Genomic DNA, 26,857 nt, shown 5'->3' with positions numbered 1-26,857 from the left:
AAAGACTAATTAGACTTAAGTGGAAGGGCTAAAAGTGATCTGTGACTAAAGTTTCAAGCAAAATGGAGCTTTGACACCAGCTAGAGCAAGAATAGATGCTGGAATTCCCCACAATGAGTCGCCGCAAATTAGACCAGAAGCCACTGCAGGTCCAAAATCTTTAGCCTTCTGCTTGTTATACATTTGCATACCGAATAGGATCAATGAGCCAACACACATGTCAATGGCAAAGTAGCCTCCAAGGTAAAATGGTATGGCCATGCACATTGGACTCGGAATGAATCGATAAATTCTATACTTGGTCTCAAATTTCTGCAGCAGTTGAGTCACTAGGTTGATGAGAATAGCAGCGACAAAGAAGCAAATAGAGAGGTTGAGGCAATGTTTGGGTAGACTTCCAAAACCTTCGACGCCAAGTAGGGCGATTCCACGATACATGAGAGCATATGGTGCAGGGTATGAACCTTCTGGCTCACCTAATCGATAGGCAGAGTTGAAAATCCAGAAGACTAGAGGGGTTATGACACATCCCATTGCAGTTCCAATGAGTTGGCTAAAGAACATGGAACGCGGGGATGTAAGGGTTAAGTAACCAGTCTTGAAATCTCCCATCAAGCCAGAAGCTGTGTCTAGTATGCTCATCACCAAACCACATGAAGCAAGTCCAGCAATCACTCCACCATTCTCCAAACCAACCCAATAACTAAATGTAAGAATTGCAATTTTTCCGTAATTTGAGGCGAGGGACCAATCAGTGAGGCCGGCTCCATAAGAATTGCAGAAGGCCAAAATAGGTGCAATTAAATAGGCAACCAAAACATGATACCATTTGAGCGAGTGGAAGATCATGGGTACCACAATGATAGATACGACTGCAATACCAGCGTATCCCCCAGCGGCTGCCCAGTTGGGAATCTGATCTCTCAAGAAGTATTCGTTTCGTATCTTTTCATCTTCATCGTCTTCTTCTGAACAATCTTGCTGGGTACTACTCTTCCTCTTTGTGAAACTTGAGATTGTGACCACCAACATGTAGGCAAAATGGAAAAGACCATCACCAAGCATCATGGCAATTGCGATAAATACCCTGTATCCTTGGATACCATGAAGACTCGTTGCAGATAAATGGGCTGAGTACCAGTCGCCTTTCTTTGCTTCAATCATTGGCCACATGAAAGCCCAAGAGACTATAGCACCCGTTAGCAATGATATGTTGACCATGTAGGGGCAAAGCATACCAACTCCAACATAGGTGGATGAGAAATCAAAATATAACCTTTTGGCATATGCTTGGGAACCAAATGTATGCAAGCTAGCAAATCCGCAGCCTTCAGCACGTGCAAATATCCACTGAACAGCCCCAAATATAAAACTGAACCCAAACGATTTGAACAAGGAACCAACTTGTTTCTTGGCGAGCTCTGCTCCTTTAGGAGTGTGGAAACAGTTGATCAGGTATGCAGTGGCGGTTCCACTTGGATACGTCAACTTGTACTTCATTATCATCATCTTTCTTAATGCAACAATTGAGAATAAACCAGCAAAGCTAACAACAAGAAGATAAGGAAGCATCCAAGTAATAGCAAGATTCTTAGTATTAATTGGTAAATTTCCTGCATCAGCCTGAGATGCTATGTATGGACTCATTCCCAACATATAACTTGCTGTGCCACTGCTAAAAGCAATGCCAGAAGAAGCAACGACACACGTCTGTATGACGGTATTCTCCTGTCTAGTAAAAGGCTGTTTCAACATTCCAAATTTCTGAGTAAGAGCCGTCCATGATTTGATTCCAGCGAATCCCAAAAGTCCAGCAGCAACATTGAGAGAAGGGATAACACCAGTAGTGAGATTGAGTTTGCAAACAATGAAGTTGAAAAGGACACTGAGGATGAATCCAGTGAACATTGCCCTCAACGTAATTTGTTTGTGCCAGGGGGGAACATATTCGTCTTTGAATGCATTCTCTGTTGATGATTCCCCTGCTGCTACAACTCCCAATTCTAGATCAGTATTTGTCACCATTATTAACTAGTAAGTAATTATATTTGAACGAACGAACAAACAAACAAAGAAAGAGAGAAAGTGAAAAGTAAAAATTTGGTGAGAATAATTTTAGGTTGGATGTCACATCTATTTATACAGGTTTAGAAATAGCGTTTCCTGATTGAAGTAGGCTTTTGTTTAGTCTAATTTGAAATGGAGTCGGAAAAAAAGTTACAATTAAGTAAATTTTATCCTTGTAAATTTGAATTAGCTTATTTTAAGTGTTTTAAAGCTTAAATTCTTACCATAATTATTATCATTACAAACTATAAATTTAGAAATAACGTTTCCTGATTTGAGATGGAATGGGAATAACAATAATTAAACCACTTTAGATGGTTTTTGTTTAGTCTAATTTGACATGAAATGGGAAAATAAGAGTACTTTTCCTCATCCCACTCAATTTGAATGGAATGGGATTACAATTACGGTTTCCTAATGGGAAACTGTAAGAATAACTTACCAAAATAAACTATTTTCCTAAATTAATCAAGGTCTTTTTGTAGAATATATATATACTCCCTCTGTCCCAATTTATGTGCACATTTCGCTTTTCGAGAGTCAAACAGTTTAAGTTTGACCGAGAATTTGCTCATGAAATTTTCAAATTTTTTAAAATGAAATTTATATATTTGTAAACTACACAAAAAGTACTATGAGTCTCAATAATTGATAATACAAACTATTTAAAAAATATAGGAAAAATTTACGGTCAAAGATATACATGTTTGAATCTCGATATCCGAAATGTGTCACATAAATTGGGACAGAGGGAGTAGTACTTTTGACGGTTACAAATACAATTAAACCTTTTTTTATATTTTTTCTCTCACACTAGTCCTTCCATTTAATATTAGTTGACATTACTATAAATAATTGTATTAAATTATTTGTCAATTTACAAAATCAAAATAGTTAAAATTAATTATGTTTTATCCTTGTAAATTTGAATTAGCTTATTTTAAGTGCTTCTAAGCTAAAATAATTTTTGAACACGAGTATTTTGATAAGTTTAAAGAGTGCTTATAAGCACTTAGTTTTAAACTAAAACGCTAAAAATAAGCAACAAGTTAGAAATTCTAACTTATGACTTTTGGCTTATAAGTAAAAATGAAAAGCCAATCAATATAGGCTAAATTCTCATGTTTGATTGGTAAGTGGAAAATATTTTTGAATTTTTTTTTTTTTTAGTGTTTGGTTGGTTAATAAAAAACATTTTCCAGAAAACATCTTTCATTTTACGCTAGACAGTAGAAAATACTTTTTAGGAAAATAGTTTTAGACCTGGAAACCAATTTTGATAACCGATCCAAGATTTGAACCCGGTACCCGAACAAAGACACGAACCCGACGACAAATTCGAGATCTGACCCCAACACCCCATCCAGAAAATGATCCCAACTCTCGACTTAAGATTCAATGTCAACCTCAACACCTAAACCGGGACACGACCCCGACGAACAATATGGAATTCCACCCCGAGACCCGACTCAAGACCTCACCCTAACTCCCAACCGAAACCTCTGACATTCAAACTGGGACTTGACCCCAACATACAAACCTAGACGAGAGACGGACGATTTGATCTCGGCATTCAACTTTGGACCCGACTTCAACCTCGACTATGATCCTGTCATTCGACCCCAAATTGGGATCTAATACCCAATTTGAGATCTAACACCTGAATTGGAATACGACACTCGAATCGGGACCCAGAATCCGACTTCTGAACTGGATCCCACCTCGACATCTGACCTGAGATTCGATTTCGAACCGAAACCCAACTACACCATCAGATCTGAGATCCAAATTTTGAATTGAGACTCGACCCCAACACCCAATGCGTGACCCGACTCTAACATCCGACCCCGACTCTTGATTCAGGACCCAACTTTCAAATCAGAACCCGATCCTAACTCTTAACGTGAGATCCGAATCCACTACCCGGCCTGAGATCCAACTTTCAAATCGAAACCTGACTCCTAATACATGACCCGACTTTCAAATGTGGACTTGACCTCGACTCTAACTTGGGACCTGACTATAGACTCTAGTTTTTTTACATTCAACTATTATTTTGTATTTTGTTGCTTTGTGTACCGTGGATTGTATTGACGAGATTTTTAACATACTCTAAATAGATTGTCACGCCCCGAGCCTACACCTTGGGCGGGACCGGCACCCGGAGACCATTTATGGCCCCAAGCGAAACCTTGGCCTGGCTTTCTTAACTCAACAGAAACCTAACCTAACAGAATAACTCAATGCAAATGTAAGGTTACAAAACAACTTAACTTATAAAATATGGCCACAAAGGCAACTTGAATCTCAAAATAGGATATTTACATATATACATAGATGAAAGACTCAAAACTAACTGACTGACTGTCTATGAAGCCTCTAAAATACTGAGATGGATGTTGGGACAGGCCCCGCAACACCCTAATAAAACAAAACTAAGAACACAAAATAATTGAGTCCTCCGGAATGCAAGGAGGCTCACCACTAACTCTGGAGTGCTCAGCTGGATCAACGACGTGCTGGATGCTGATCCTGGGTACCTGTGTCTGTATCATTATAAGATGCAGGTCAACTGGTATCAGTACATTGAATGTACGAGTATGCGAGCTGGAAATCTAAACCACCACTTAAGCTTGAAAAGAATACAAGCGAACACTTACCGTGGCTCTGTACGACTCATGAATAACTGAACTCAAAATATATAAAACAATAAGACACATGCAATATATAAAGCTTGTAAAACAGTATAACCACTTAGCTCGTTAATGATAAAACAATAACAAACTCAACTTTACTTATATAAAGTAATATAACTTTTGTGGGAGATTCTTTAACCGACAATTACCACTATGAGCCCTAGTGGTGATACAATGTTTTACCTCACATTGCCCAAGGACCATCCTATACCTGGCCGTGATATAGGAAGCTATCTTTACTAAGTGGATCCACTAGCTTAACTTTCGTGATCATCTAAAAAGTATGACCCGATAAAATCCCATGTTGGCCGCATGGTTCTTATGGAGAGTTGAGTTAATATGAACTTGTGTCCCCAACTCGGTGCTCAAGACTACTTCCAAAAATATACTTTAGCTCATAAGTGTTTTAAACACATCTTTCTTTAGTTTGAGATAATTGCTCAAATCTAGCCCAAAGGCTCTTTTGGAATTGATGTTCCTTTCTTACTCAAATGTAAAAACATTTAGAAACTTCTTTGGGAAATATATAGTTCCCTAATAACTTTTGAGAAATGGACTCGACTTTATGCTCTTGACTTAACTTGAAACTTGAGACTCTTCACTCGGCTTGAACTCTATACTCTTTACTCGACTTGAAAGTTGAGCCTTAAAATGAAGTTAAAACATTCAATAAAGACTCTTGAAAAGCTTTAGAGACTTGCTTGAACTTACTTCTTAAATTTGCTTGACTTGTGTCGCGCCCCGTTTTTCTCAAAACGGGTTTTGGTGCACGACCTAACAACTCTTTTGGGCTTTGGATTCTTAGTGGATAAAATGGGAGGGATGAATTTGGACCCTTGATTTAATTGAAACCAATGATCAAGATTAACTCTGATGGATGATTAGAATGGATGGATGAGATTGAATCACTTGAAATTTGAAATTTGTAATCAAAATGGCTAGAGCTGAAATATAAGGCTAGAATTGAAATGAAAGTGTGGTTATTATTGAAATACAATTGGAATTGATTAGGCTAGATGTGAAAGGAATTAGAATAATATAGGCCAACATTTAAAAGATTTAAAGGAAATTTAGGGAAAATGCATAAGTACCCCCCAGCCTATGTCCGAAATCCCAAAGACACACCTAACCTTTACTAAGGTCCTATTACCCCCCTGAACTTATTTTATATGTAATATTCTACCCCTATTTGGCCTACGTGGCACTATCTTGTGGGCCTAGCGCATGTTGACCAATTTTTCAAGGATAGTGCCACGTAGGCCGAAAAGGGGTAGAATATTATAGATAAATTAAGTTCGTGGGGGTAATAGGACCTTAGTAAAGGTTAGGTGTGTCTCTGGAATTTCGGGTATAGGCTGGGGGGGTACTTATGCATTTTCCCGGAAATTTAAGGAAAATGCCATTCAATTAATAAAATACTACACATGTTGAAATATTTTTATATAATTAAACACATCTAAGATTTTAAAATATTTAAATAAAGTAATTATTTTGAGTTTATCTATCGATAAATATAATTTAATAAAATAATTTGATGATAATTACAATAATTTAAAAATCGTGCATACTAAAATATGTAATTTTAAGACAAAATTGACTAAAACTCTAAACTCGAAATATATTTTAAAATAGGTATTAAATCGAATAGCATTCCCAAAAGGGGTTAAAGGTCGGTCAAAATTGGGTGTCAACAACTTGGAAACTAACTCTCCTTGAATTGGAATTTTGGATTCAAGGTGTTTGATCACATGTTATGGACGAGTTCTTGACGTTTGGACGTACTTTGGAGTGTTGGAAACAACTAAGGAACATAGGTACAATACCAAGGAACATGAATGAGAAAGGGTGAAATGAAAGGGGAAACTTGGCGTCCTTGGCGCTCTGCAAGGCGTGGAGCGCCAGCCCTTGAAGCTCAGAAGGGACCTGCTGGCGCTCTGCTAGGCGCACTGCCCCAAGGGCTGGACTTCAGAGTCCCCTTTGGGGCGCGCTGGCAGGCGCGACGCGCCAGCCCCTTCCCCAGAAAACCCGACTTTTCTCCCTCTTTTTCCCAACTCTAAATTACCCTAACTTCAAAGTTTCAATCCCAAACACTAAGGATCATAAAATCCCTCAACATACAAGAGATTCAACTCAAAAACACAACCAAATCATGTCCCAAATCAACAAGAACTTCAACAACACAACAATCTTTTCTTGAAAATAAAACGAGTTTGGCGTGTGGGGAAAAGGACCAAACCCACACTATGAACTCACATACCTAGTAGGGATCACCCTCGACGATATCCACGACGATCTTAGACGAAATCTTGCTTGATCTCCTCTTTCTTCTCTTCTTCTCCTCTTCACTCTCAAACCCTTACTTTCACTCTTTTAAAATGGGACAAACTGATCTAAAAATCAGTCCAACACTTAAATATAACCAAAAGAATTGATTAGGGAAAAGACCAAAATGCCCTTAAAATTTCCGGACGAATTTCCCTGCCAACTGCCCAACTTCCAACGGGCACAACTCACTCATACAAACTCGGAATCGAGCAAACTTGGCGGCGTTGGAAAGATCGTTCCACGAGCTTCGCAAACGTATTTAGAACTACACCTCAATCATCCTGAGCCAGGAGTTATAACTGTTCAAAGTTGGCCAAAAACTCACCTTTTTCCCATACTAAACCAAATTTCCAGAACTTTAAAATTCTTTCCAAAAATGAAAATTTCCAATTCTAAGCCTCTTTATAGCTAATTCAAATTGCCGGATATTACATAGATGGAGTTGCATCTTATCTTTATGGTTCATTTAATTTCGATCACTTGACTTGGGACCGTGGAACTTGTTTTTTCCTACTTTCACTTGGGAAGTCATTTTCTCATTTTTAATGAAGTTTTTTTTAGAAAAAATGTTTACCAAAGCTTATAACCAACCGAACATGATGTTTTTCTCCGTTCCGAACGCAGAAAACTGTTCTCATAATTGGTTCAATGACTGCTCTTGATCTTTTATGATTTTATAGATTCCATATAAAATTTATTGCATTGGTACTACTTGGTTTCACTTGATTCAAGTGTCCCTTGTCATAAAATATGGAAAAAGAAAAATCAGAGTCGGAATTTACAAGCATTTGATGGTTACTATACTAAACGTTTCATTGGACTCTGCACTAGCAAATTACACACGAACTATCAAATAAGGCTGGGCACCGGACCGGAATGGGACGACCGGACCGGAATGGGACGGTTTGACCGGGTTGTTGACCGGTACCGGGATAAACCGGAACTACCGGTATGGAGGCTCAGTTCCGTCCCCTCCCACTATATACCGGGATAGAACCAGAACGGAACGGGATGGGATAAACGGGACGGCACATATAGCTATTTCAAAAAATAATTATTTTTTTTGAGTTATTTTGAATTACGAAAATACGAATGTTTTTTTTTTATTTTTCTAAGTTATATTAGTTTATAGTATTTGAGTTTTAAAATTTATAATAATTTTACTTAAGTTTATTTTAAAGATATTTTTTTAAATTTTTACGTATATAAGTTTGTAAGTTAAGTTTAATAAAGTTTTTTTTTTTAAAGCTTTTGAGCTTATGTAGTTATGTTATAAGTTTTAAAGATTTGAATCTTTTGAAGTTTATAAGTTATTAAGCTATTAAGTTATACTTATAACTTGTAAGTTAAATAACTTAAGTTTGTAATTTTAAAAAATTAAATAAACAAAAAAGAAATGCTAATAAAAGTAAATAATGACAAAAATATTATTTTTTATTTTAATTAAAAATGATTTACCGGGACCGGACCGGTACCGGATCGGAACCGGAATGAACCGGGATGAACCGGTACCGGTATACCGGTACCAAATCATGATATTGTTCCGTTCCGTGTACCGGTTCAGCGTATCCCATCCCGTCCCGAATACTACCGGACCGGAACGAACCGGAACGGTACTGGTACAACCCGTTCCGGTGCCCAGCCTTACAGTATCAATACAAAGCATAAACCAAATAGAGGCAGAGCCTATGAGCCTCTTCTGTTCTGCAATTACAACAAAACATTCATCTTCTTACAACATTTGAAAAGGCTTCCAGGAGCACTACTTAAGAATGTCGATTTTCACTTCACACCGACACTCCAAGGCCTCAGTAAAATACCCTGGAATCAATGTATCAATTTCTCATGAAAACCTGATTTGCAACTTAATTGATATGTAGCAAGTCATCCAAATCTATCCTTGTTACATCTCAATGCTTAGTTGAAGATGATCCTCTAGCGAGACTGGTGGTGCAGTAGCTCCCTCAAACACATTAGGCTTGAGAATTTCAGACAGCAACTGATTCACTAAGTGGGTGATGGTCGTGACTAGTTACCTGGTTGAATTTTTTCCAATTCCTTTAGCTAGTCAGAGAAAATGTTGTAAAATTAACAAGTTTACTATTAAAGTGATTTACTTTTTCGCCTAGTCTATCCTATAACGTCACACAAAGGCTTACCTTAGCAGATTTGAACAGTTCATCAAGGACTTCAGACAATGTTGGATGTGCGTGCACTGCAAACTTTATATCCTGCAAGATATCATAACAAAAATATAATTAGAAAAGAGAAAAGTTCAACTTGTTTATCGAGAGATTGAAGGAGGTCAAAACTGAAGCTCCCAAGTCCCAACCCAAAAGAGGGAAAAATAACATAATCTTGAGATAAATAGCGTCGCATAATGGATAACCTGAATGGACGTTCCCAATGCTATGGCGATGGACGCTTCATGAATGAGGTCAGCAGCATGCATACCAAAGATATGAACTCCAAGAATTTCCCCATTGTCTGGTCTGTATATCAACTATATATATCAAAGAAGCAGTAAACAAGTTAGGATATCTCAATCCAAAACACAATTTTGAATGTGTCAGATTATTGACGAAAGGGTCCGCAAGTCGGATTATAACCAAATATCTTGCTATAGGAACTCAACATTCGAGGAACACATGAATCTCAACCATTATGGTTTCCGATGAAATGAAAACACTATTCAAGAGGTAATAGACGAGTAGAACCTTTGCAAGTCCTTCCCCTTCATTTTCTGCCAGTGCCTTTGTGTTTGCCTTAAAGCTTGTTTTTGCAATGCTTATCTCAAGCCCCTCTTTTTCAGCTTTCTCTCGAGCTTGTGGCTGCAAAATGTGGAAGCCAGTTTAAGAAAAAACTACGTAAAAGAAGTTTGCCACCTAGTTAATCCCATCAACCATGGAAAGAATGATTTGTGAGTATGTTGAAGTATTCAATATCCTCCTCCAATTATTAACAAGTTCGCGAAGAAACTTGAACATAATAAGAGCATTATCAACAAGGAGACCGCAAAATCTAAGTGGTTTCTCATCACAAAGCAGTCCAGAAAGAAATTCAGTTTTCACCTCTGTCAACCCAAACATGCTGATTTCAGGATGAGTAAAACAAGCAGCTGGAATGCTCAAATGGTTAAGCACGTGGTCTCTTCCCGAGACTTGTTCGACAACTATTTCATAAGAAAAGGTCATACTGAGTTGTAACATGATAGCGATTTTAAAGGAAAATGGTTGACTGTATAGAAGATATCCGTGACATAATGTAACACACACCAGATATTCCCTCAGCACTGGCTGCATGAGCAAGCATCATTTTACCATTTGCATCACCAATGCAATAAAGGTGAGGTACCTAGAGGTAAAAGTATTATTAGAATAACATTAACAGACATGTGAAAACATATCGACAATAGTGTAGTTCCAACTAACCTATTTTCCATTAGCATCAACAATTCGCATACGCTCATCAACAGAACACGCTAATCTGCAAAAGTTGACTATTAAAATGCACAAAATCCTGGTATAGATGAAGACTATTGTATATTTTTATGCGAAGACATACATTCTCCAGGCCTAAACCATTCGTGAAGGGAGCTCTACCAGTTGCAATTAGAGCTGCATCAACCTAAAAAAAGAAAACAGAGGTCACTCACTTGATTTTTTTTCACAAACCTGCAAATTAATAAAAAGATCACAATTTCATTTCATGTTCTTTAGGATTTATGAAGTATAATCATAAAGAAATGGATCTTGAGTCTAACTCAACCTCAAAAGCTAGCTTATGAGAGGATGATTGCCCAAGTCCATATAGAAGTTCAACTTTTCCTCATCTGGTGTTGTCAAAGCGCGCTTAAGCTTTGAAGCGAGGCCATAACGTGTTGATCTCTTTGCCTCGCTTAATGTACGCTTCAGTGTCGTCANAAAAAGATCACAATTCCATTTCATGTTCTTTAGGATTTATGAAGTATAATCGTAAAGAAATGGATCTTGAGTCCAACTTAACCTCAAAAGCTAGCTTATGAGAGGATGATTGCCCAAGTCCATAGAGAAGTTCAACTTTTCCTCATCTGGTGTTGTCAAAGCGCGCTTAAGCTTTGAAGCGAGGCCATAACGTGTTGATCTCTTTTTCTCGCTTAATGTACGCTTCAGTGTCGTCATCAAAATTCTAAGACATATTTTTTCTAGTGATTCGGCCACACTAAACAATTGATATTTCTCTTTATCGCAAACAAAATTCAAAATTCTTTGTCCATAGATTTGTCATTCATAATTAGTAGTCTTGGACTAAACATATATATTTGTACTTTTCTCCATTTGCGCTTTTTTTAATTCACATTGTGAGATATTTCATAGACACAGGGAACAAAGTACACTGAAGTATATGTTGCAGATTAAAGGTTCAAGTTCGTTTGTTGTGCAATAGAAATGAAACAAAATTGTTATTAAAACATGCAGAATACGTCTAAAATTCGAAAACAACAAGAATATAGAGAACACAAGAGGTGTTGTAATGTAGGCAATTTATCCCAACACAAGCATTAGTGACTGACTTATTTCAACGGATGATAATAGTCGCATTTATATATTAGCCTAGGATATCTGGCATGCATATTGACTTTTGCACTCTTCAGCTCTCTATGGCTAAGTATCCGAAAGGCAATATATTTTCTTTTGATCTTTGAACATCATGCTGAACTAGTATTTAATGATTTCATCAAGTATGGAAACCAATTTTACTGTTTACTCACTCTCTTTGCCTTGCATTTTATTGATTACTATAACTCGTCATGTTCTATTTTCTACCATGATCAGTGTGGTTATCTTTATTTGGATGTGTTTTGCTTAGTTATACCACAGTGATGGAGCAGTCTAACTGGCAAAAACAAAGGAAAAAACACTAGCTGGTCATTAATCAGATGAAGGTGAAGATGCATACGTGTGAGTGTTGGTGGCTGTGTGTAGTGAATAAATGGAGATGTGGTGAGTGTCCAGTGATATTGTGTGCCTGTGACTTGTCCCTGATGCTGTGAATGAATCAAGAGTTTAAATCTGGATCACTCTGTGAGGTAAGTTGAACTTCTGGAGTGATTTATTATGTGAATCTGTGTGTATAGTGTCTCGTATGATCAGGTGTATGTGTTTATAGTGTGAATATCTGCAGACTCGAAGCTATCTTAAGTTCTTTGAGCCTTTTATTAGTACTGCTATCTGATCAGGTGTATTTGTATTTGACTCCATTTGCGCCTTATTTTCATTCACATTGTGAGATATTCACAGACATCCAGAGAACAAAAGTACAACTAAGTAGACGTTGAAGATTAAAGGTTCAACTTCATTGGATGTGCAATAGAAATGAAACAAAATTGCTATTAAAACACGCAAAATACGTTTATAAATTTGAAAAGAACAAGGGTATATAGAAACAGAACTTGTTTTAACTTTACTAAATAACAAAATACAGATACCTTAAAATAAGATGCTGAGCTAAAATAACCTAATTTGGACTGTTAAAGACAATCAAAAGACTCCAATTAGACTTAAGTGGAAGGGCTAAAAGTGGTCTGTGACTAAAGTTTCAAGCAAAATGGAGCTTTGACACCAGCTAGAGCAAGAATAGATGCTGGAATTCCCCACAATGAGTCGCCACAAATTAGACCAGAAGCCATTGCAGGTCCAAAATCTTTAGCCTTCTGCTTGTTATACATTTGCATACCGAATAGGATCAATGAGCCAACACACATGTCAATGGCAAAGTAGCCTCCAAGGTAAAATGGAATGGCCATGCACATTGGACTCAGAATGAATCGATAAATTCTGTACTTGGTCTCAAATTTCTTCAGCAGTTGAGTCACTAGGTTGATGAGAATAGCAGCGACAAAGAAGCAAATAGAGAGGTTGAGGCAATGTTTGGGTAGACTTCCAAAACCTTCGACGCCAAGTAGGGCGATTCCACGATACATGAGAGCATATGGTGCAGGGTATGAACCTTCTGGATCACCTAATCGATAGGCAGAGTTAAAAATCCAGAAGACTAGAGGGGTTATGACACATCCCATTGCAGTTCCAATGAGTTGGCTAAAGAACATGGAACGCGGGGATGTAAGGGTTAAGTAACCAGTCTTGAAATCTCCCATCAATCCAGAAGCTGTGTCTAGTATGCTCATCATCAATTCGATAACTTGCTGTGCCACTACTAAAAGCAATGCCAGAAGAAGCAACGACACACGTCTGTATGACGGTATTCTCCTGTCTAGTAAAAGGCTGTTTCAACATTCCAAATTTCTGAGTAAGAGCCGTCCATGATTTGATTCCAGCGAATCCCAATAGTCCAGCAGCAACATTGTGAGAAGGGATAACACCAGTAGTGTGATTGAGTTTGCAAACAATGAAGTTGAAAACGACACTGAGGACGAATCCAGTGAACATTGCCCTCAACGTAATTTGTTTGTACCAGGGGGGAACATATTCGTCTTTGAATGCATTCTCTGTTGATGATTCCCCTGCTGCTACAACTCCCAATTCTAGATCAGTATTTGTCACCATTATTAACTAGTTAGTAATTATATTTGAACGAACGAACAAAGTAAGTAATTATATTTGAACGAACGAACAAACAAACAAAGAAAGTGAAAAGTAGAAAAATTGGTGAATATAATTGTAGGTGGGGGTGTCACGGCTGTTTATATAAGTTTAGGAATAGCGTTTCCCGATTGAAGTCGGCTTTTGTTTAGTCTAATTTGAAATGGAGTCGGAAAAAAACAATAATTATTCTCATTACAAACTAAATTAGAAACTATATTTAGAAATACCGTTAACACAATTTGAGATGGAATGGTAAAACAATTAAAGATTTTCTATTAGAAGTCGGCTTTTGTTAATTCTAATTTGACATGAAATGTGAAAAATAATTAAACCATTTTTTATATTTTCTTTACCATTCAATATTAGTTGTCCACGTTACCATAAATAGTTGTTTCAAATTATTTGTCAATTTACAAAATCAAAATAGTTACAATTGATTTGACATGTATTATTATATATACAACACGAGTGACTTTATAAATAACAGAAATAACATTTTTAAAAAAATAAATAAAAGTGCATGGATAAATTAAAAATACTTTATGGAAGGCTAAAAAAAATTATATCCATATGAAGGAGGGTAAAAAGCAGCAAATTATGCTTTATCAATCAACTAAACTTACAACTTCTCTATTTATAGATCCTCTACTTATTATAATATATTAGAAAAGAAATTTGAAAGAAAAAAAATAAACAAAATTTCTACCATATAATTTCTTAAAGATCAGAAAAATTTAAGATGTCAAGTGCTCAATTCAATGCTGGTGAATCCCATGGCCAAGCCGAGGTAAAACAAAATTTTACTCTTTTTTTTAATATATATATATATATATATATATAATTGAAAAATCATCGAGAACAGTGGTGCATGATTTGAAACTCAATGAACAAATACCTTTCTTCACTTGAATATCAAATTTCTTGTTTGCAATAAAGATTGAACCTGTGATGTGTGTCTAACTGAGAAATCACACACTATGCTTTTACCACTAAATCCAACGGCAAATCCACAATTTAACATGTGGATTCATGTCATGAACTCAATAACTTTTGTCTTAACCTTATATATATATATATATGCATCAAGAAATCCATCAAAATATCCAAAAATATTGTATATTTATTTAAAATTATTATAAAACATATTGTTACAAATTCTGAATCTGCCTCTACTTTAATTTATGACTTTAGGCCAAGACTGAGCAATGGATAGATTCAGCCAAAAATGTGGCAAATTCAGCCGTTGACAAGGCTGAAAATGCTACCCAAAGAGCAAGTGAGTCTGCTCAACAAAACAATGACCACAATGCTGGATTTCTTCAGCAGGTAATCTATCTTATTACAAAATTATGAGGTCCGATCGATTTGAATATAAAAGAATAACACAAGATAATATATTAAATATATAATTGAAAATTTAACTATGATGTGCATATCGTCATTAGAAATTCAGTTTATTATAACATGAAAAAAAGCAGATTACATATGTTGTCAGTGTATATAAATTAAATTTATTTTCAAATATTTAATTCTTATAATATATGTTTGTATTTTTGTGAGTCAGAAAGGAGAGCAAATGATACATATGGCTCAAGGTGCTATTGATGGTGTGAAGAACACTCTTGGAATGGGATCAGAGAAGAAATAAATTATAAAAAGGAATTAAACACAAGTTTTAATTACCTTTTAATATACAGATTCATAATATTATAAAAGTTTCCTGTGCCTATATTGGACACAAGTGATAATAATAATAAATTAATAATAGTAGCTTATGATATTTTATTTTTTTTGTTTTAAGATCTCTCACAAATAGCATTTTTGACTATATATGATGCTTATAGAGAGGTGATTTTTAAAATTGTTATGTAATAAAGATGTTATGAGAATGTTTATTTGGTTTAGAATTTCATCTTTTTTCCTACCTCTTGTTCATTACTTAACATTTGAAAACTTTTTTCAATATTTTTTTTTCCAGTGTTTATAAACACAAGTGTATTTTGATTTTAAAAATAGAGGTGTTCCAGACATACAAAAAAAAAAACACAATCTAAACATGTCACGATCCAAAAATCGAGGTCATGATGACACACACTCCGAGAACCTCAAAATTGGTGTATAAGCCAAATGAAATATTACATATGAGACTTCCAAAGGAAAATCAGACCACAACTGAAAAGAAATGAAAATAACAAAGAAGTTCCTAAAACCTGGTAGCATAAGTATAAAAAGTATCTAATACATTTCTAGAATGAAGAAATTAAAGATCGTAAGTGATAGATGGAGACCAATGTCGATCCGGAAAGTAGGATCTCACCACTACTCTGAGTGAGAAGAAATCGCTAGATCCGATCAACCGCTACGAAGATCACCCTAACTAGTAACTAGGCTGCATAAAAAACAAGATAATAGAAGTAGGGGTGAGTACAATCCACATCATGTACTCAATAGGTTAGATTGACTGAGTATAATTAAGAAGCTAATCAGACTTAAGAAATAAATATGAAACGTTTCTACCTGCATGCAGAAAAATCTCATTTCGACATCGGTGTCGCCAATTTATATAATAATGATGCAAATAAAGTAAACACAAAAGGATACATAAGCAAGTTACACAACACAACAATGTTGGCACGTGGTCGTTGCACAACCTGTTTTGTACACCTTGTCGAGCTTTAGCTTCCAGACATGGATCCATGGCGATCGCGAAGGCTAATGAGAAGGTTCATCACGAACGCAAGCCTATGAATCGCGATCGTGAAGGCCACAGAGAAGCAACATCGCGATCGCGAGCCTATGGGCCGCAATCGCGAAGGTCAAAATGACCAGCACCAGAAACTGAAAAATCAGCAGCCTAACACATGGAAAAAGGCTCCGAATAGACCCTCCAAAATTGTTCGGGGTCCGATAAAAATAAATTGGACATGACCCCACTAGATTTGACATTCCGGACTCGATGAAATCTCAGATTTCTTAAAAGAGGCCAAATGACAAAATTACCCTCCCAGACCATTTTTAAGGTTTAAAACTCAACTATCGCCCAAACGCTCAAAACTCAACCTAAGACCTCGAAAACTTGATCAACCACCTTGATTACTAGTTCAAACTAGACGTCCTGGACGCGATGAAATTGACAAAATTATCATCCGACACTCAAAACTCAAAATGTTGATCAAAGTCAATCATATAAAAAATTCTCAACTCAAAAGGATCAAAATCACTTAAAACACACCCGATCGCATCGAAGACCACACCAACCATTCCCGCAACACAATTAAGCATGAAAATGCTTAGGAAAAGGGTCAAATGATCATTTCACAATTAAAAGTAAATTCACAAGAATAAGACACTACAAAACCATCAATTAGTGTGCTGACAATTGGGTGAGTTAGATTGGATATATATGTGTATATATATAAAGTGATGAAGTAGTAGATATTTATAATTTTGGCCTCTAGCTTAAAGTTTTTCACATGGTTCATTTTGACGTATTTACCTAGCCTTGTATTTATTGAACATCTTTGTCATTCTGAATTTGAATCACTTAAAATAATTTTCATTGACATGTCATAATGAGTGTAATATACATGAAATTGACAAGTTAAAGATATTTTTTATCATAATTTTTGGTCTACTTCTTCCTTGTATTTGTTTCTAGATATGTCACCAATGTCTTCTACCTTCTGTTATGCCGTAATTTTTCTAACCTTTAGAAAAATCACTATTTGAGATGTTCTAAGTATAAAACAATTTGAGAAAATACTTAGAAAAGAGTCGCCACTTAATTTTTTAAAGAAATTAAGAAAACTTATAATTTTCAAAGATTTAAACAGAAAAAATCATTTGAAAATACCAAAGAGGGTTCGGGGTTCAATTTACACTTCGAGAAGGGCTTAAGCATTCGAAGTGCCCGCTAACATGCGGTTGACCTGCGATTTGACTAAAATATATTTGACTATTTTTAAAAAAAAATAAAATAATTTAAAATAATAATAATAACAACAATAATAATAACTTATAACATATTTGATTAAGAAAATAATTAAATAAATGACGCATTTTATTTTGATTTTTTTTTTTNGAAAATTACACTATAATGTACATCTTGTTATATATTTTTACTATCAGGTTACCTAAAACATAATTACAAACAATCGTCAATAGAAATTCGATTTATTATAACATTAAAAAAGGCAGATTACATGTGGTATGACATATTAGAATTATTATAAGAATATATGTTGTCAGTGTATATAAATTGAATTTATTTTCAAATATTTAATTCTCATAATATATGATTGGTTTTTTTGTGAGTCAGAAAGGAGAGCAAATGATACATATGGCTCAAGGTGCAATTGATGGTGTGAAGAACACTCTTGGAATGGGATCAGAGAAGAAATAAATTATAAAAAGGAATTAAACACAAGTTTTAATTACCTTTTAATATACAGATTCATAATATTATAAAAGTTTCCTGTGCCTATATTGGACACAAGTGATAATAATAATAAATTAATAATAGTAGCTTATGATATTTTATTTTTTTTGTTTTAAGATCTCTCACAAATAGCATTTTTGACTATATATGATGCTTATAGAGAGGTGATTTTTAAAATTGTTATGTAATAAAGATGTTATGAGAATGTTTATTTGGTTTAGAATTTCATCTTTTTTCCTACCTCTTGTTCATTACTTAACATTTGAAAACTTTTTTCAATAAATATATTTTTTCAGTGTATATAAACACAAGTGTATTTTAATTTTAAAAATAGAGGTGTTCCAGAAATACAAAAAAAAATGACAGTGCAGTATACTATAGCATGAACACACAATCTAAACCTGTCACGATCCAAAAATCGAGGTCATGATGGCATACACTCCAAGAACTTCAAAATTGGTGTGTAAGCCTAATGAAATATTACTATGAGACTTCCAAAGGGAAATCAGACCACAACTGAACAAAAATGAAAATAACAAAGAAGTTCCTAAAACCTGGTAGCATAAGTATAAAGAGCATCTAAAACATTTCTACAATGAAGAAATTAAAGATTGTAAGTGATAGATGGAAACCACTGACGATCCGGAAAGTAGGAACCCACCACTACTTTGAGTGAGAAGAGATCGCTAGATCCGATTAACCGCTACGAAGATCACCCTAACTAGTAACTAGGATATGAATAAAAAAGATAATAGAAGTAGGGGTGAGTACAATCCACATGTACTCAATAGGTTAGATTGACTGAGTATAAGAAACTAATCAGACTTCAGAAATAAAATATGAAACGTTTCTACTTGCACGCAAAAAAGTCCCATTTTGACATTAGTGCTGCCAATTTATATAATAACGACGCAAATAAAGTAAACACAAAAGGATACACATAAGAAAGTTACACAACACAACAAAGCTGGCCCATGCAATACAATGAGATGATGAAATAATGTGATAGAATCAAGGTCGTTGCACAACCTGTTGTGTACACCTTGTCGAGCTTTATCTTCCAGACAAGGATCCATGGCGATCACGAAGGCTAATGAGAAGGTTCATCGTGAACGCAAGCCTATGAGTCGCAATCGTAAAGGTCACAAAGAAGCCACATCGCGATTGCGAAGGTCAAAATGACCAGCACCAGAAATTGAAAAATTAGCAGCTCAACATATGGAAAAAGGCTCCGAATAACCCTCGGAAATTGTTCGGGGTCCAATAAAAATAAATTGGACATGCTACCCCACTATATTTGACATTCCAGACTCAATGAAATCTTCAGATTTCTTAAAAGAGGTCAAATAACAAAATTACTCTCCCAGACCATTTTTAAGGTTTAAAACTCAACTTTTCACCCAAAACTCAACTGAAGACCTCAAAACTTGACCAACCACCTTAATAGTTCAAACTCGACATCCTAGACACGATGAAACTGACGAAATTCCCATCCGACACTCGAAATTCAAAATATTGATAAAAGTCAACCATACCAAGAATTTTCAACTCAAAAGGATCAAAATCACCAAAAACACACCTGATCGCATTGAGGACCACACCAACCATTCCCGCTACACAATTAAGCATGAAAATGCTAAGAAAAAGGACAAAATGATCATTTCACAATTAAAAGCAAATTCACAAGAGTAAGACATTACAAAACCATCAGTTAGTGCTGACAATTAGGTGAGTTAGATCGGATATTATCGAGTTGAAAGTAAGTTAGATGTATGTATATATATAAAAAATTTATATATATATTGGCCTCTAAAAGTTTTTCACATAGTTCATTGGAAAAATTACATAAGTGAAGGTCTTTTATTTAATAATTACCACTTTTAAGTATACTTTTAATTTATTATCATTTTTGTCAACTTTAGCAATACTTACTTAAAACAATTTTGTTCCTTTAAACTTAGCAAATTCGCAACTTTTAGCAATACTGTCATTCAGCCAAATTGTTATATATGGTTAAAAGAATAATGTTGACAAATATCATAAATATTTTTTTAAAAGTGTACACGTAAGTGATTTTCCCTAGTTCATTTTGACATCTTTACCTAGCCTTGTATTTATTGAACATCTTTGTCATTCTGAATTTGAATCACTTAAATAATTTTCACTGACATGACATAATGAGTGTAATATACATGAAATTGATACGTTAATGATATTTTTGACCAAATTTTTTTGGTCTACTTCTTCCTTGTATTTTTTTCTAGATATGTCACCACTGTCCTCCACCTTCTTTGTCAGAAAAAATGGAGACCATCACTACAACTTTCATATTTAATAATTTCTTACTCATCACTTTATATATATATATGTGATACCCTTCGGGGTGGCCCAGTGGTTTGAGCTTGGGACTTCCATGTTGGAGGTCTCAAGTTTGAAACTTCTTGCCAGCGAAAACAAGGGGTTTGCCTATGTGATTTGCGAGCTATTGCATAGGAGCAGGGGTTTTACCCTGTGCGCACCCAAAGGGTAGCGGCTGCGGGTTTCCCTTGTCATAAAAAAAAAAATATATATATATATATATGTGTGTGTGTGTGTGATGAAGTCATATATATTTATAATTTTGGCCTCTTAAAGTTTTTCACATAGTTCATTTTGACATCGTAGATATTTATAATGAGTGTAATACACTTGAAATTGACACGTAAAAATATTTTTGACCAAAATTTTTTAATCTACTTCTTCCTTGTATTTTTGTTTTCTAGATCTATTACCACTGTCCTCCACTTTTTTTGTTAGAAAAAATGGAGACCATCACTACAACTTTCATATCTAATAATTTCTTTCTCACTCTCATGAAGTCGATGTTATCTCCTGTATTCAGACTAGCAAACCAGAAATAATAAAAGATGAAAAGAAAAACACAAAGAACTATCCAAGTCCACAGAATCCACTGTGTGTCCTTAAGAAATTTAATCCCCTCAAGTACCCGAGGTTGTAGATTAATTCCTCCCAAGATAAAACGGATTAACCATTAAAGAAGTAGCGGTACCTCAAACTTCGATAATTTCAACGAACTCAAAATGACAGCAACGAATCACACACACAGACACAATCGATCGATTTTGTTTTGTAAGAAATGTATGCAAAAGAAGGGAAGAATTCGATACAGAAAAATGAGAGAAAACCTCTCTATTTATAGCCAACAAAAGGTAAAGGTCACAACCCTTTGGAAAGAAGACAATCTTTCGGAAAGAAGACAACTTTCAGAAAGAAGACAACACTTTGGAAAAGGAATAACCTTTCAAACGGTCACAATCCTTTAGAAAGGACACAACCTTTCATAAAGTTCACAACCCTTCGGCATAGTCACAACTCTTCAGGAGAGTCACAACCCTTCATTTCCTGTTCACACCTTTAAAACCCAACAATCCCCCACATGAATAAGGAATGGCTATTGTTAAAACATATGCATGAAAAACTGTGTGATTCGTAATTAAGGATTGATTGCCTCTGGATAAGTGGGTTTCCCTTTGAACTTTCCGTAGTGAACATATATCGGATATACTCGGTCAATCCATAGATTTGATATCTTTGAACCGTCGAGCTTTGTTGTATACCTAGACAACATAAGTCACACAATCAACCCTTGAACTGTTTTTGGTTCTCATTGTTTTATTCGTTTCAGCCATGAACACGTCTCGGTTTATAAGTGCGTAGAGAACTAGCCTTACCGGATTCTCCTTGAAGCGGCTTACACTTCACACTTACATAGGTGATTTCTAAATGTGTTATCCCGTAGATACACCATTTGATATACCCTGTATCAAACTTAGAAATCATTAAAAAGTCCTAATGCCTTTATCCTTGTTACTGAACATTGTCTTATCATGAGAATGGACCATAAAAAATATTTTGACAATGTTGAACCGTCATCAATGACTTTGTTTGATCTCCTTGAACCTAGATCTTGGGATCTCCAGTCTTCTAGGTAGAGTTACCGCCACAATGACTTGTTCTCGGCCATAGTACCATTCCCTTTGATAATCTATCAACTCCCTCTCTAGTTAGGCCTTTTATAAGTGGATCCGACACATTATCCTTTGACTTTACATAGTCAATTATGATAATTTCACTAGAGAGTAGTTCTCTAACGATATTATGTCTACGTCATATATGACGAGACTTTCCATTATACATCATGCTCCATGCCCTACCTATTGCAAATTAACTCTTATTGTGTATGCATACTGGAGCTAAAAGGTTTGGGTCAAAAATCTTTCAAGAAATTTTGGAGTCATTCAACTTCTTTACCGGCCTTATCTAGAGTGATAAACTCAGATTTCATAGTAGAGTGAGTGATACTTCTATGTTTGGAAGATTTCCAAGAGATTGCTCCTCCACCAAGAGTAAATACATATCCACTCGTGGATTTTACTTCATTTGACCTGGTGATTCAATTTGCATCACTATATTCTTCCAATACTGTTGAATATTAGTTATAATGCAAAACAATAGTTTTTTTTTTAAAGTATGTTTTAAATACTCCAAAACTCTTTTCATTGTCATCCAATGAGTTTGATTGAGATTACTCGTGAACCGACTTAGTTTATTAATAGCATATGAATATTAAGGCTAAATGATTGAAAAAAATAAAATCTTCATCATTAGCTTGAAACAGTGTTGTATTTGAGGTTTCTAGAGATTATAACCTTTTTGGTTTACTACTCTGTCTGAATGTGAAACTGATTCGAAGAATATTAAAACTTCATCAGAATTCAATGTTCATTCGGTTAACGATTAGAAGAATATAAAAACTTCATCGTTAAACTAGAAAAAAGTTGTATAAAGATTGAATCTTTATTGTTAGTATTATAAATACTAAGTGGTTTGTCTAGTTGTGACAAAAAGGGAAAACAAAAACACTAGTGACATAAAATTAGTGGTTTTTGTGCCTGCAATGGGTGTTTATACGGATTAAATCTCCAAAAGAAGGCTTCGTGTTGCCAATGTGTAAGCATGGGAAAAAATATGTGAAAAATAATTTCAAATACTTGAAAAATATTTTTGAGATCATATTTAAAATGTGGGGGGTTCTTTCCTTGTGATAAAGACAAAATTAGACTTACTATCTAATTTAAATTTGAAAGTACAAGATATGAAATTTAATGACAATCTTGCATTATGTTAGACCCACAATATTCTTGGAGTATATTTGATATTGTGGTCATTGAGTCTCTCTTTACTAGTATATGATAAGACTAGTATGAAACCACAAAATTATATTACTCATTGAAAAGAATTGTATTCTTTGATGAAAAAGTTTCACTTTAAAATATTGTGATTTTTCATGAAAAGATATGTCTATTAATTTTTTGTTTTATAGACATGAACATTGGTGAAAAGTGATATGTTATGTTTGTGTTGTCAAACAAACATTTGGGTCATATTGACCTTATTGGACTGATGAGACTATGATCATGGGTAATTCTATAACAAATTGAATGTTATGGAAAGGTCCTTCTGAAAAGGACATATGACAAGGTATTGACTCTAAAACAATGTCTGTATTTGAGAAAGTTATAAAAAAAAAAAATTGTTGTCTCTTTTGACGATCACAATGTCATCAACATAAAAATAAGTGCCCAAATAATGACATGCGAAGTTTGACCAAATTATGTTGGCAAATGAATTCAAGATTAATGAATGTGACAAATGTTTTTACATTAAAGACACTCCAAATCACAAGGTCATTATTTGTTTTTATGTTGATGACATTGTGATCGTCAAAAGAGACAACAGTCGATACCCCCACTCCCTTCTCAAAAAATAAAAATAAAATGATCTGATTTTGGATCGAATTTTTGACAATTTTTAGTAATGTAATAATAGGAGTAACATTAGACCTACCTCATAAAAATAAAACTTCTAGTTAAATTCGTTCAGATTTAACATCGTAACACTAGTCTCTTTGGTAGATATTAGTACTCTTAAGGGGAAAAAACATAAAAAAGTAAGAGAACACTTAGAAAAATTAAAACCAACAACTTTCATTCAAATATATGGATACACATTATTATACTCTTATAAAGTCCATACATATTTTTTTCTTACTAATTCCAATCATGCAATTTCCTTACTTGGTCAAGACTAGGACCCATATAAAAGCCATCTTCTTGTATTTTCCAATAACAATAGTCATTAGGATTCTCATCTTTTGAGCAGTTAACACTCAATTCATAAGTATAAACATCAAACATTGCTTGTTTGTTACCCTACCAAAAATGACAAAAAAAAAGGGTATGTCTGAAAATATCATGATGAGGGCGGAAAAAAAAATGAAAATCATCGCCCACTTTAGGATGATGATATCCAAGATCGTCGTCTTTTGATGCACAGTGAAACGTTAAGGGTATATCATTATTTGGAAGAGCATCAACAATATGAACCTCAATATAAACATAGTGAAAAGCTTGGACGACTTGATAACCGTTGGTAATATACCATGAAATTATGAGAAAAATGAAGAAGTTTTTTGTCATGATATAATTGTAACTTAATTATATTGTTTATTTCTTTCAATTGTAGCAAATTCTCCTCTTTAGCTAGTTTTTATATAGCTCAATTGTAAAAATTAAGTGACATAAAAGGAATAAATTTTATTAAATGGCTTTTTGACTTTTTAAGATTGAGATAAGATCATAATATAATATTTTTGAAAGAATTAAACTCAGGGTTGACTTATATAGTTATACTAGATACAAAAGTCCGGACAAGTACGGACCCAATATATATTGTTTTATGGGAAAATTACGCATATAAGCAAACATATACTAGTTAATACTTTAACATAGCCATAGTTTGTCTTAATTACAATTCGTGACCTACTTTTAGCTATAATTACGCGGCTCAACTTTTTAATTTTGTATAATTTGCATGTTTGTATAATTCGGAATTTGTATAATATAATTTGTATAACTTTTGTATAATTCAAAATTTGTATAACTTTTGCATAATTCGGAATTTGTATAATAAAATTTTATATAGTTGTTTACACTTCTGATGTTTGTAATTGTATAAATTCGTTATTTCAAGTTTATACAAAAATAATTGAACTATACAAATGTTCCCGCGAATTATACAAACCTGCGAATTATACAAATCCGTGAATTATACAAATGAGGCAGCTTAAACTATAGCTACAACCCGTATATGCAAACTATAGCTATGATGCATAATTAAGTTTATTATAGTGGTTATTTGCAAAAGTTCCCCTTGATTTGTTTTAATTTTATAATTTTCACTACAACAAATGTGATATATAGCTACGAAATTTTTAGCTACGGCATGAAATTTGTCACTAATTATTCACTTTTAGTGACAAAAATTAAATTTTGTGGTTAAATACATGAGGCTTATATTATTAGTGACGAAACACAAAAATTCGTGGCGAAGTTTTGTCCAATTGAGTTTCCCACCAAAAAGTAAATTGGCGCCATTTGTTGAGTACTATTAGCCACGAATTTGAAGTCACCAGTGACACATTATTTTGTCATTAATGATATTCTCAATTAGTGACAAATCATTTTTTGTCCCTAATTTAGGGAAATTTTGAATACGAAAATTTTTTGTCACAAAAAATATATTGACACATCAGTGACAAATCATGTTTGTCCTAAAATTAGTTAAATTTTGTATACAAAATTTTTTTGTCGCAAAAAGTACATTGATATATTAGTGACAAATCATTTTTTGTCCTAAAACTAGATAAATTTTGGATACAAATTTTTTTCGTCACGAAAATATATATTGATTCATTAGTGACAAATCATTTTTTGTCCTAAAATTAGTTAGATTTTAGATATGAAAAACTTTGTCAGAAAAATATATTGACAATAGGTGACGAACTAGAATTTGTAGTTAATCATAGTAAACTTTAGCAACAAAATTTTATATTCAATTGTGACTGTAATTTTTGTCACTAATAATTCAAACAATTAGTGACAATCGTATTATTGTCTCTATTTAACCTACAATTTAGTTAAAAAAAAATTGTCACAAAAAAATATGTTCAAATGGCTACAACCTAAATTTCCAAGTGGAATAGTGCAATTATGGACTCAATGAAAAGGTATTTATCAAGATCCGTTGGAACAATTGCAGCTAATAAAAGTCATATGCATATTTTTAAGTTGTATTACAATAAAATAAAAACGAAAACCATTAATTTTTATAATGCAGTAAAAAGGTCAGTGAATAGTAATACCCACAACTTATTGTTACGATAGTTTGTAGAACTCCCACAATAAGTATAGCCACAATCAATTTGTGCCATTTAGCAACTATTATAATTAACATATATACGTCATAAAAAAATAAAAAATACCTATTAAAAATAAAGTTTCACCATATTTAACAAGTATCATCCCAAAGCATTATCTTTAGTCTTACAAACTAAATTAAACACAATATTCACTCCAACCATTCTAATATTTATTAAACTGCACAATCACATTGTCATAATATCTAATCCAATTATAAAATATTTTTATGATTTCCTTAAGATTACTACACACAAATGATCTTCTTGTGTCCATGGATGATATGCATTCATTAGTTGCATCACTTGTGTTACAATTCAATTCAGGATCATGACCAATGTTAAATGGTGGGATGCTAAAGGCAAGCCTTGATGAAAATTTACAAAAAATTGGACAAAGCTTCCCCTGTTTTTGGGCCTATAAAAAAAA

At 34.2% G+C, this 26,857-nt stretch overlaps 5 protein-coding genes across 8 annotated transcripts in view; 2 read left to right on the top strand and 3 right to left on the bottom strand.

The window, feature by feature from the left end:
* LOC125866664 (glycine-rich RNA-binding protein 4, mitochondrial-like) overlaps window positions 1–26,857 on the top strand; it is a 469,856-nt gene that overhangs the window by 27,210 nt on the left and 415,789 nt on the right. The window lies entirely within an intron of this gene.
* LOC125869012 (probable metal-nicotianamine transporter YSL7) lies at window positions 46–2,025 on the bottom strand. The gene has a single exon (XM_049549568.1). The coding sequence runs from the start codon at window positions 2,023–2,025 to the stop codon at window positions 46–48; it is 1,980 nt and encodes a 659-aa protein (XP_049405525.1).
* On the bottom strand, window positions 8,739–10,540 carry LOC125866663 (dihydrolipoyl dehydrogenase 2, chloroplastic-like). 2 transcript variants are annotated; one of them, XM_049546973.1, is made up of 7 exons: window positions 10,520–10,540; window positions 10,364–10,442; window positions 10,160–10,260; window positions 9,806–9,919; window positions 9,478–9,591; window positions 9,248–9,319; window positions 8,739–9,152 (listed from the first exon to the last, which is right to left on the bottom strand). In XM_049546973.1, exons 2-7 carry the CDS (start codon window positions 10,401–10,403, stop codon window positions 9,117–9,119), a joined length of 477 nt encoding a protein of 158 aa, XP_049402930.1. In that variant the 5' UTR covers window positions 10,404–10,442; window positions 10,520–10,540; the 3' UTR covers window positions 8,739–9,116. The 2 variants fall into 2 exon arrangements, with proteins under 2 accessions (XP_049402930.1, XP_049402929.1); XM_049546972.1 differs by having other exon boundaries at window positions 8,739–9,124.
* LOC125869011 (probable metal-nicotianamine transporter YSL7) lies at window positions 13,166–13,633 on the bottom strand. The gene has a single exon (XM_049549566.1). It carries the CDS (start codon window positions 13,631–13,633, stop codon window positions 13,166–13,168), a length of 468 nt encoding a protein of 155 aa, XP_049405523.1.
* On the top strand, window positions 14,371–18,214 carry LOC125866667 (late embryogenesis abundant protein 1-like). 2 transcript variants are annotated; one of them, XM_049546979.1, is made up of 3 exons: window positions 14,371–14,459; window positions 14,864–14,998; window positions 17,991–18,214. In XM_049546979.1, exons 1-3 carry the CDS (start codon window positions 14,412–14,414, stop codon window positions 18,072–18,074), a joined length of 267 nt encoding a protein of 88 aa, XP_049402936.1. In that variant the 5' UTR covers window positions 14,371–14,411; the 3' UTR covers window positions 18,075–18,214. The 2 variants fall into 2 exon arrangements, with proteins under 2 accessions (XP_049402936.1, XP_049402935.1); XM_049546978.1 differs by lacking the exon at window positions 17,991–18,214 and adding an exon at window positions 15,237–15,460.

This window comes from Solanum stenotomum, chromosome 6 (assembly GCF_019186545.1).
Source record: "Solanum stenotomum isolate F172 chromosome 6, ASM1918654v1, whole genome shotgun sequence".
In the NCBI taxonomy this organism is placed as follows: domain Eukaryota; kingdom Viridiplantae; phylum Streptophyta; class Magnoliopsida; order Solanales; family Solanaceae; genus Solanum; species Solanum stenotomum.
This window is presented reverse-complemented; position numbering and strand designations above follow the sequence as displayed.

Bases quoted from the DNA above. Each gene is read 5' to 3' on its own strand.
- LOC125869011 (XM_049549566.1), bottom strand. From the start codon at position 13,633: ATGGTGACAAATACTGATCTAGAATTGGGAGTTGTAGCAGCAGGGGAA.
- LOC125866667 (XM_049546979.1), top strand. From the start codon at position 14,412: ATGTCAAGTGCTCAATTCAATGCTGGTGAATCCCATGGCCAAGCCGAG. The intron at 14,460-14,863 runs GTAAAACAAAAT...TTATGACTTTAG, and splicing joins AATCCCATGGCCAAGCCGAG to GCCAAGACTGAGCAATGGAT. The intron at 14,999-17,990 runs GTAATCTATCTT...TTTGTGAGTCAG, and splicing joins ATGCTGGATTTCTTCAGCAG to AAAGGAGAGCAAATGATACA.
- LOC125869012 (XM_049549568.1), bottom strand. From the start codon at position 2,025: ATGGTGACAAATACTGATCTAGAATTGGGAGTTGTAGCAGCAGGGGAA.
- LOC125866663 (XM_049546972.1), bottom strand. From the start codon at position 10,403: ATGATGCTTGCTCATGCAGCCAGTGCTGAGGGAATATCTG. The intron at 10,261-10,363 runs GTGTGTGTTACA...CTTATGAAATAG, and splicing joins CAGTGCTGAGGGAATATCTG to TTGTCGAACAAGTCTCGGGA. The intron at 9,320-9,477 runs GTTATCCATTAT...GATATCTTGCAG, and splicing joins CATTGGGAACGTCCATTCAG to GATATAAAGTTTGCAGTGCA.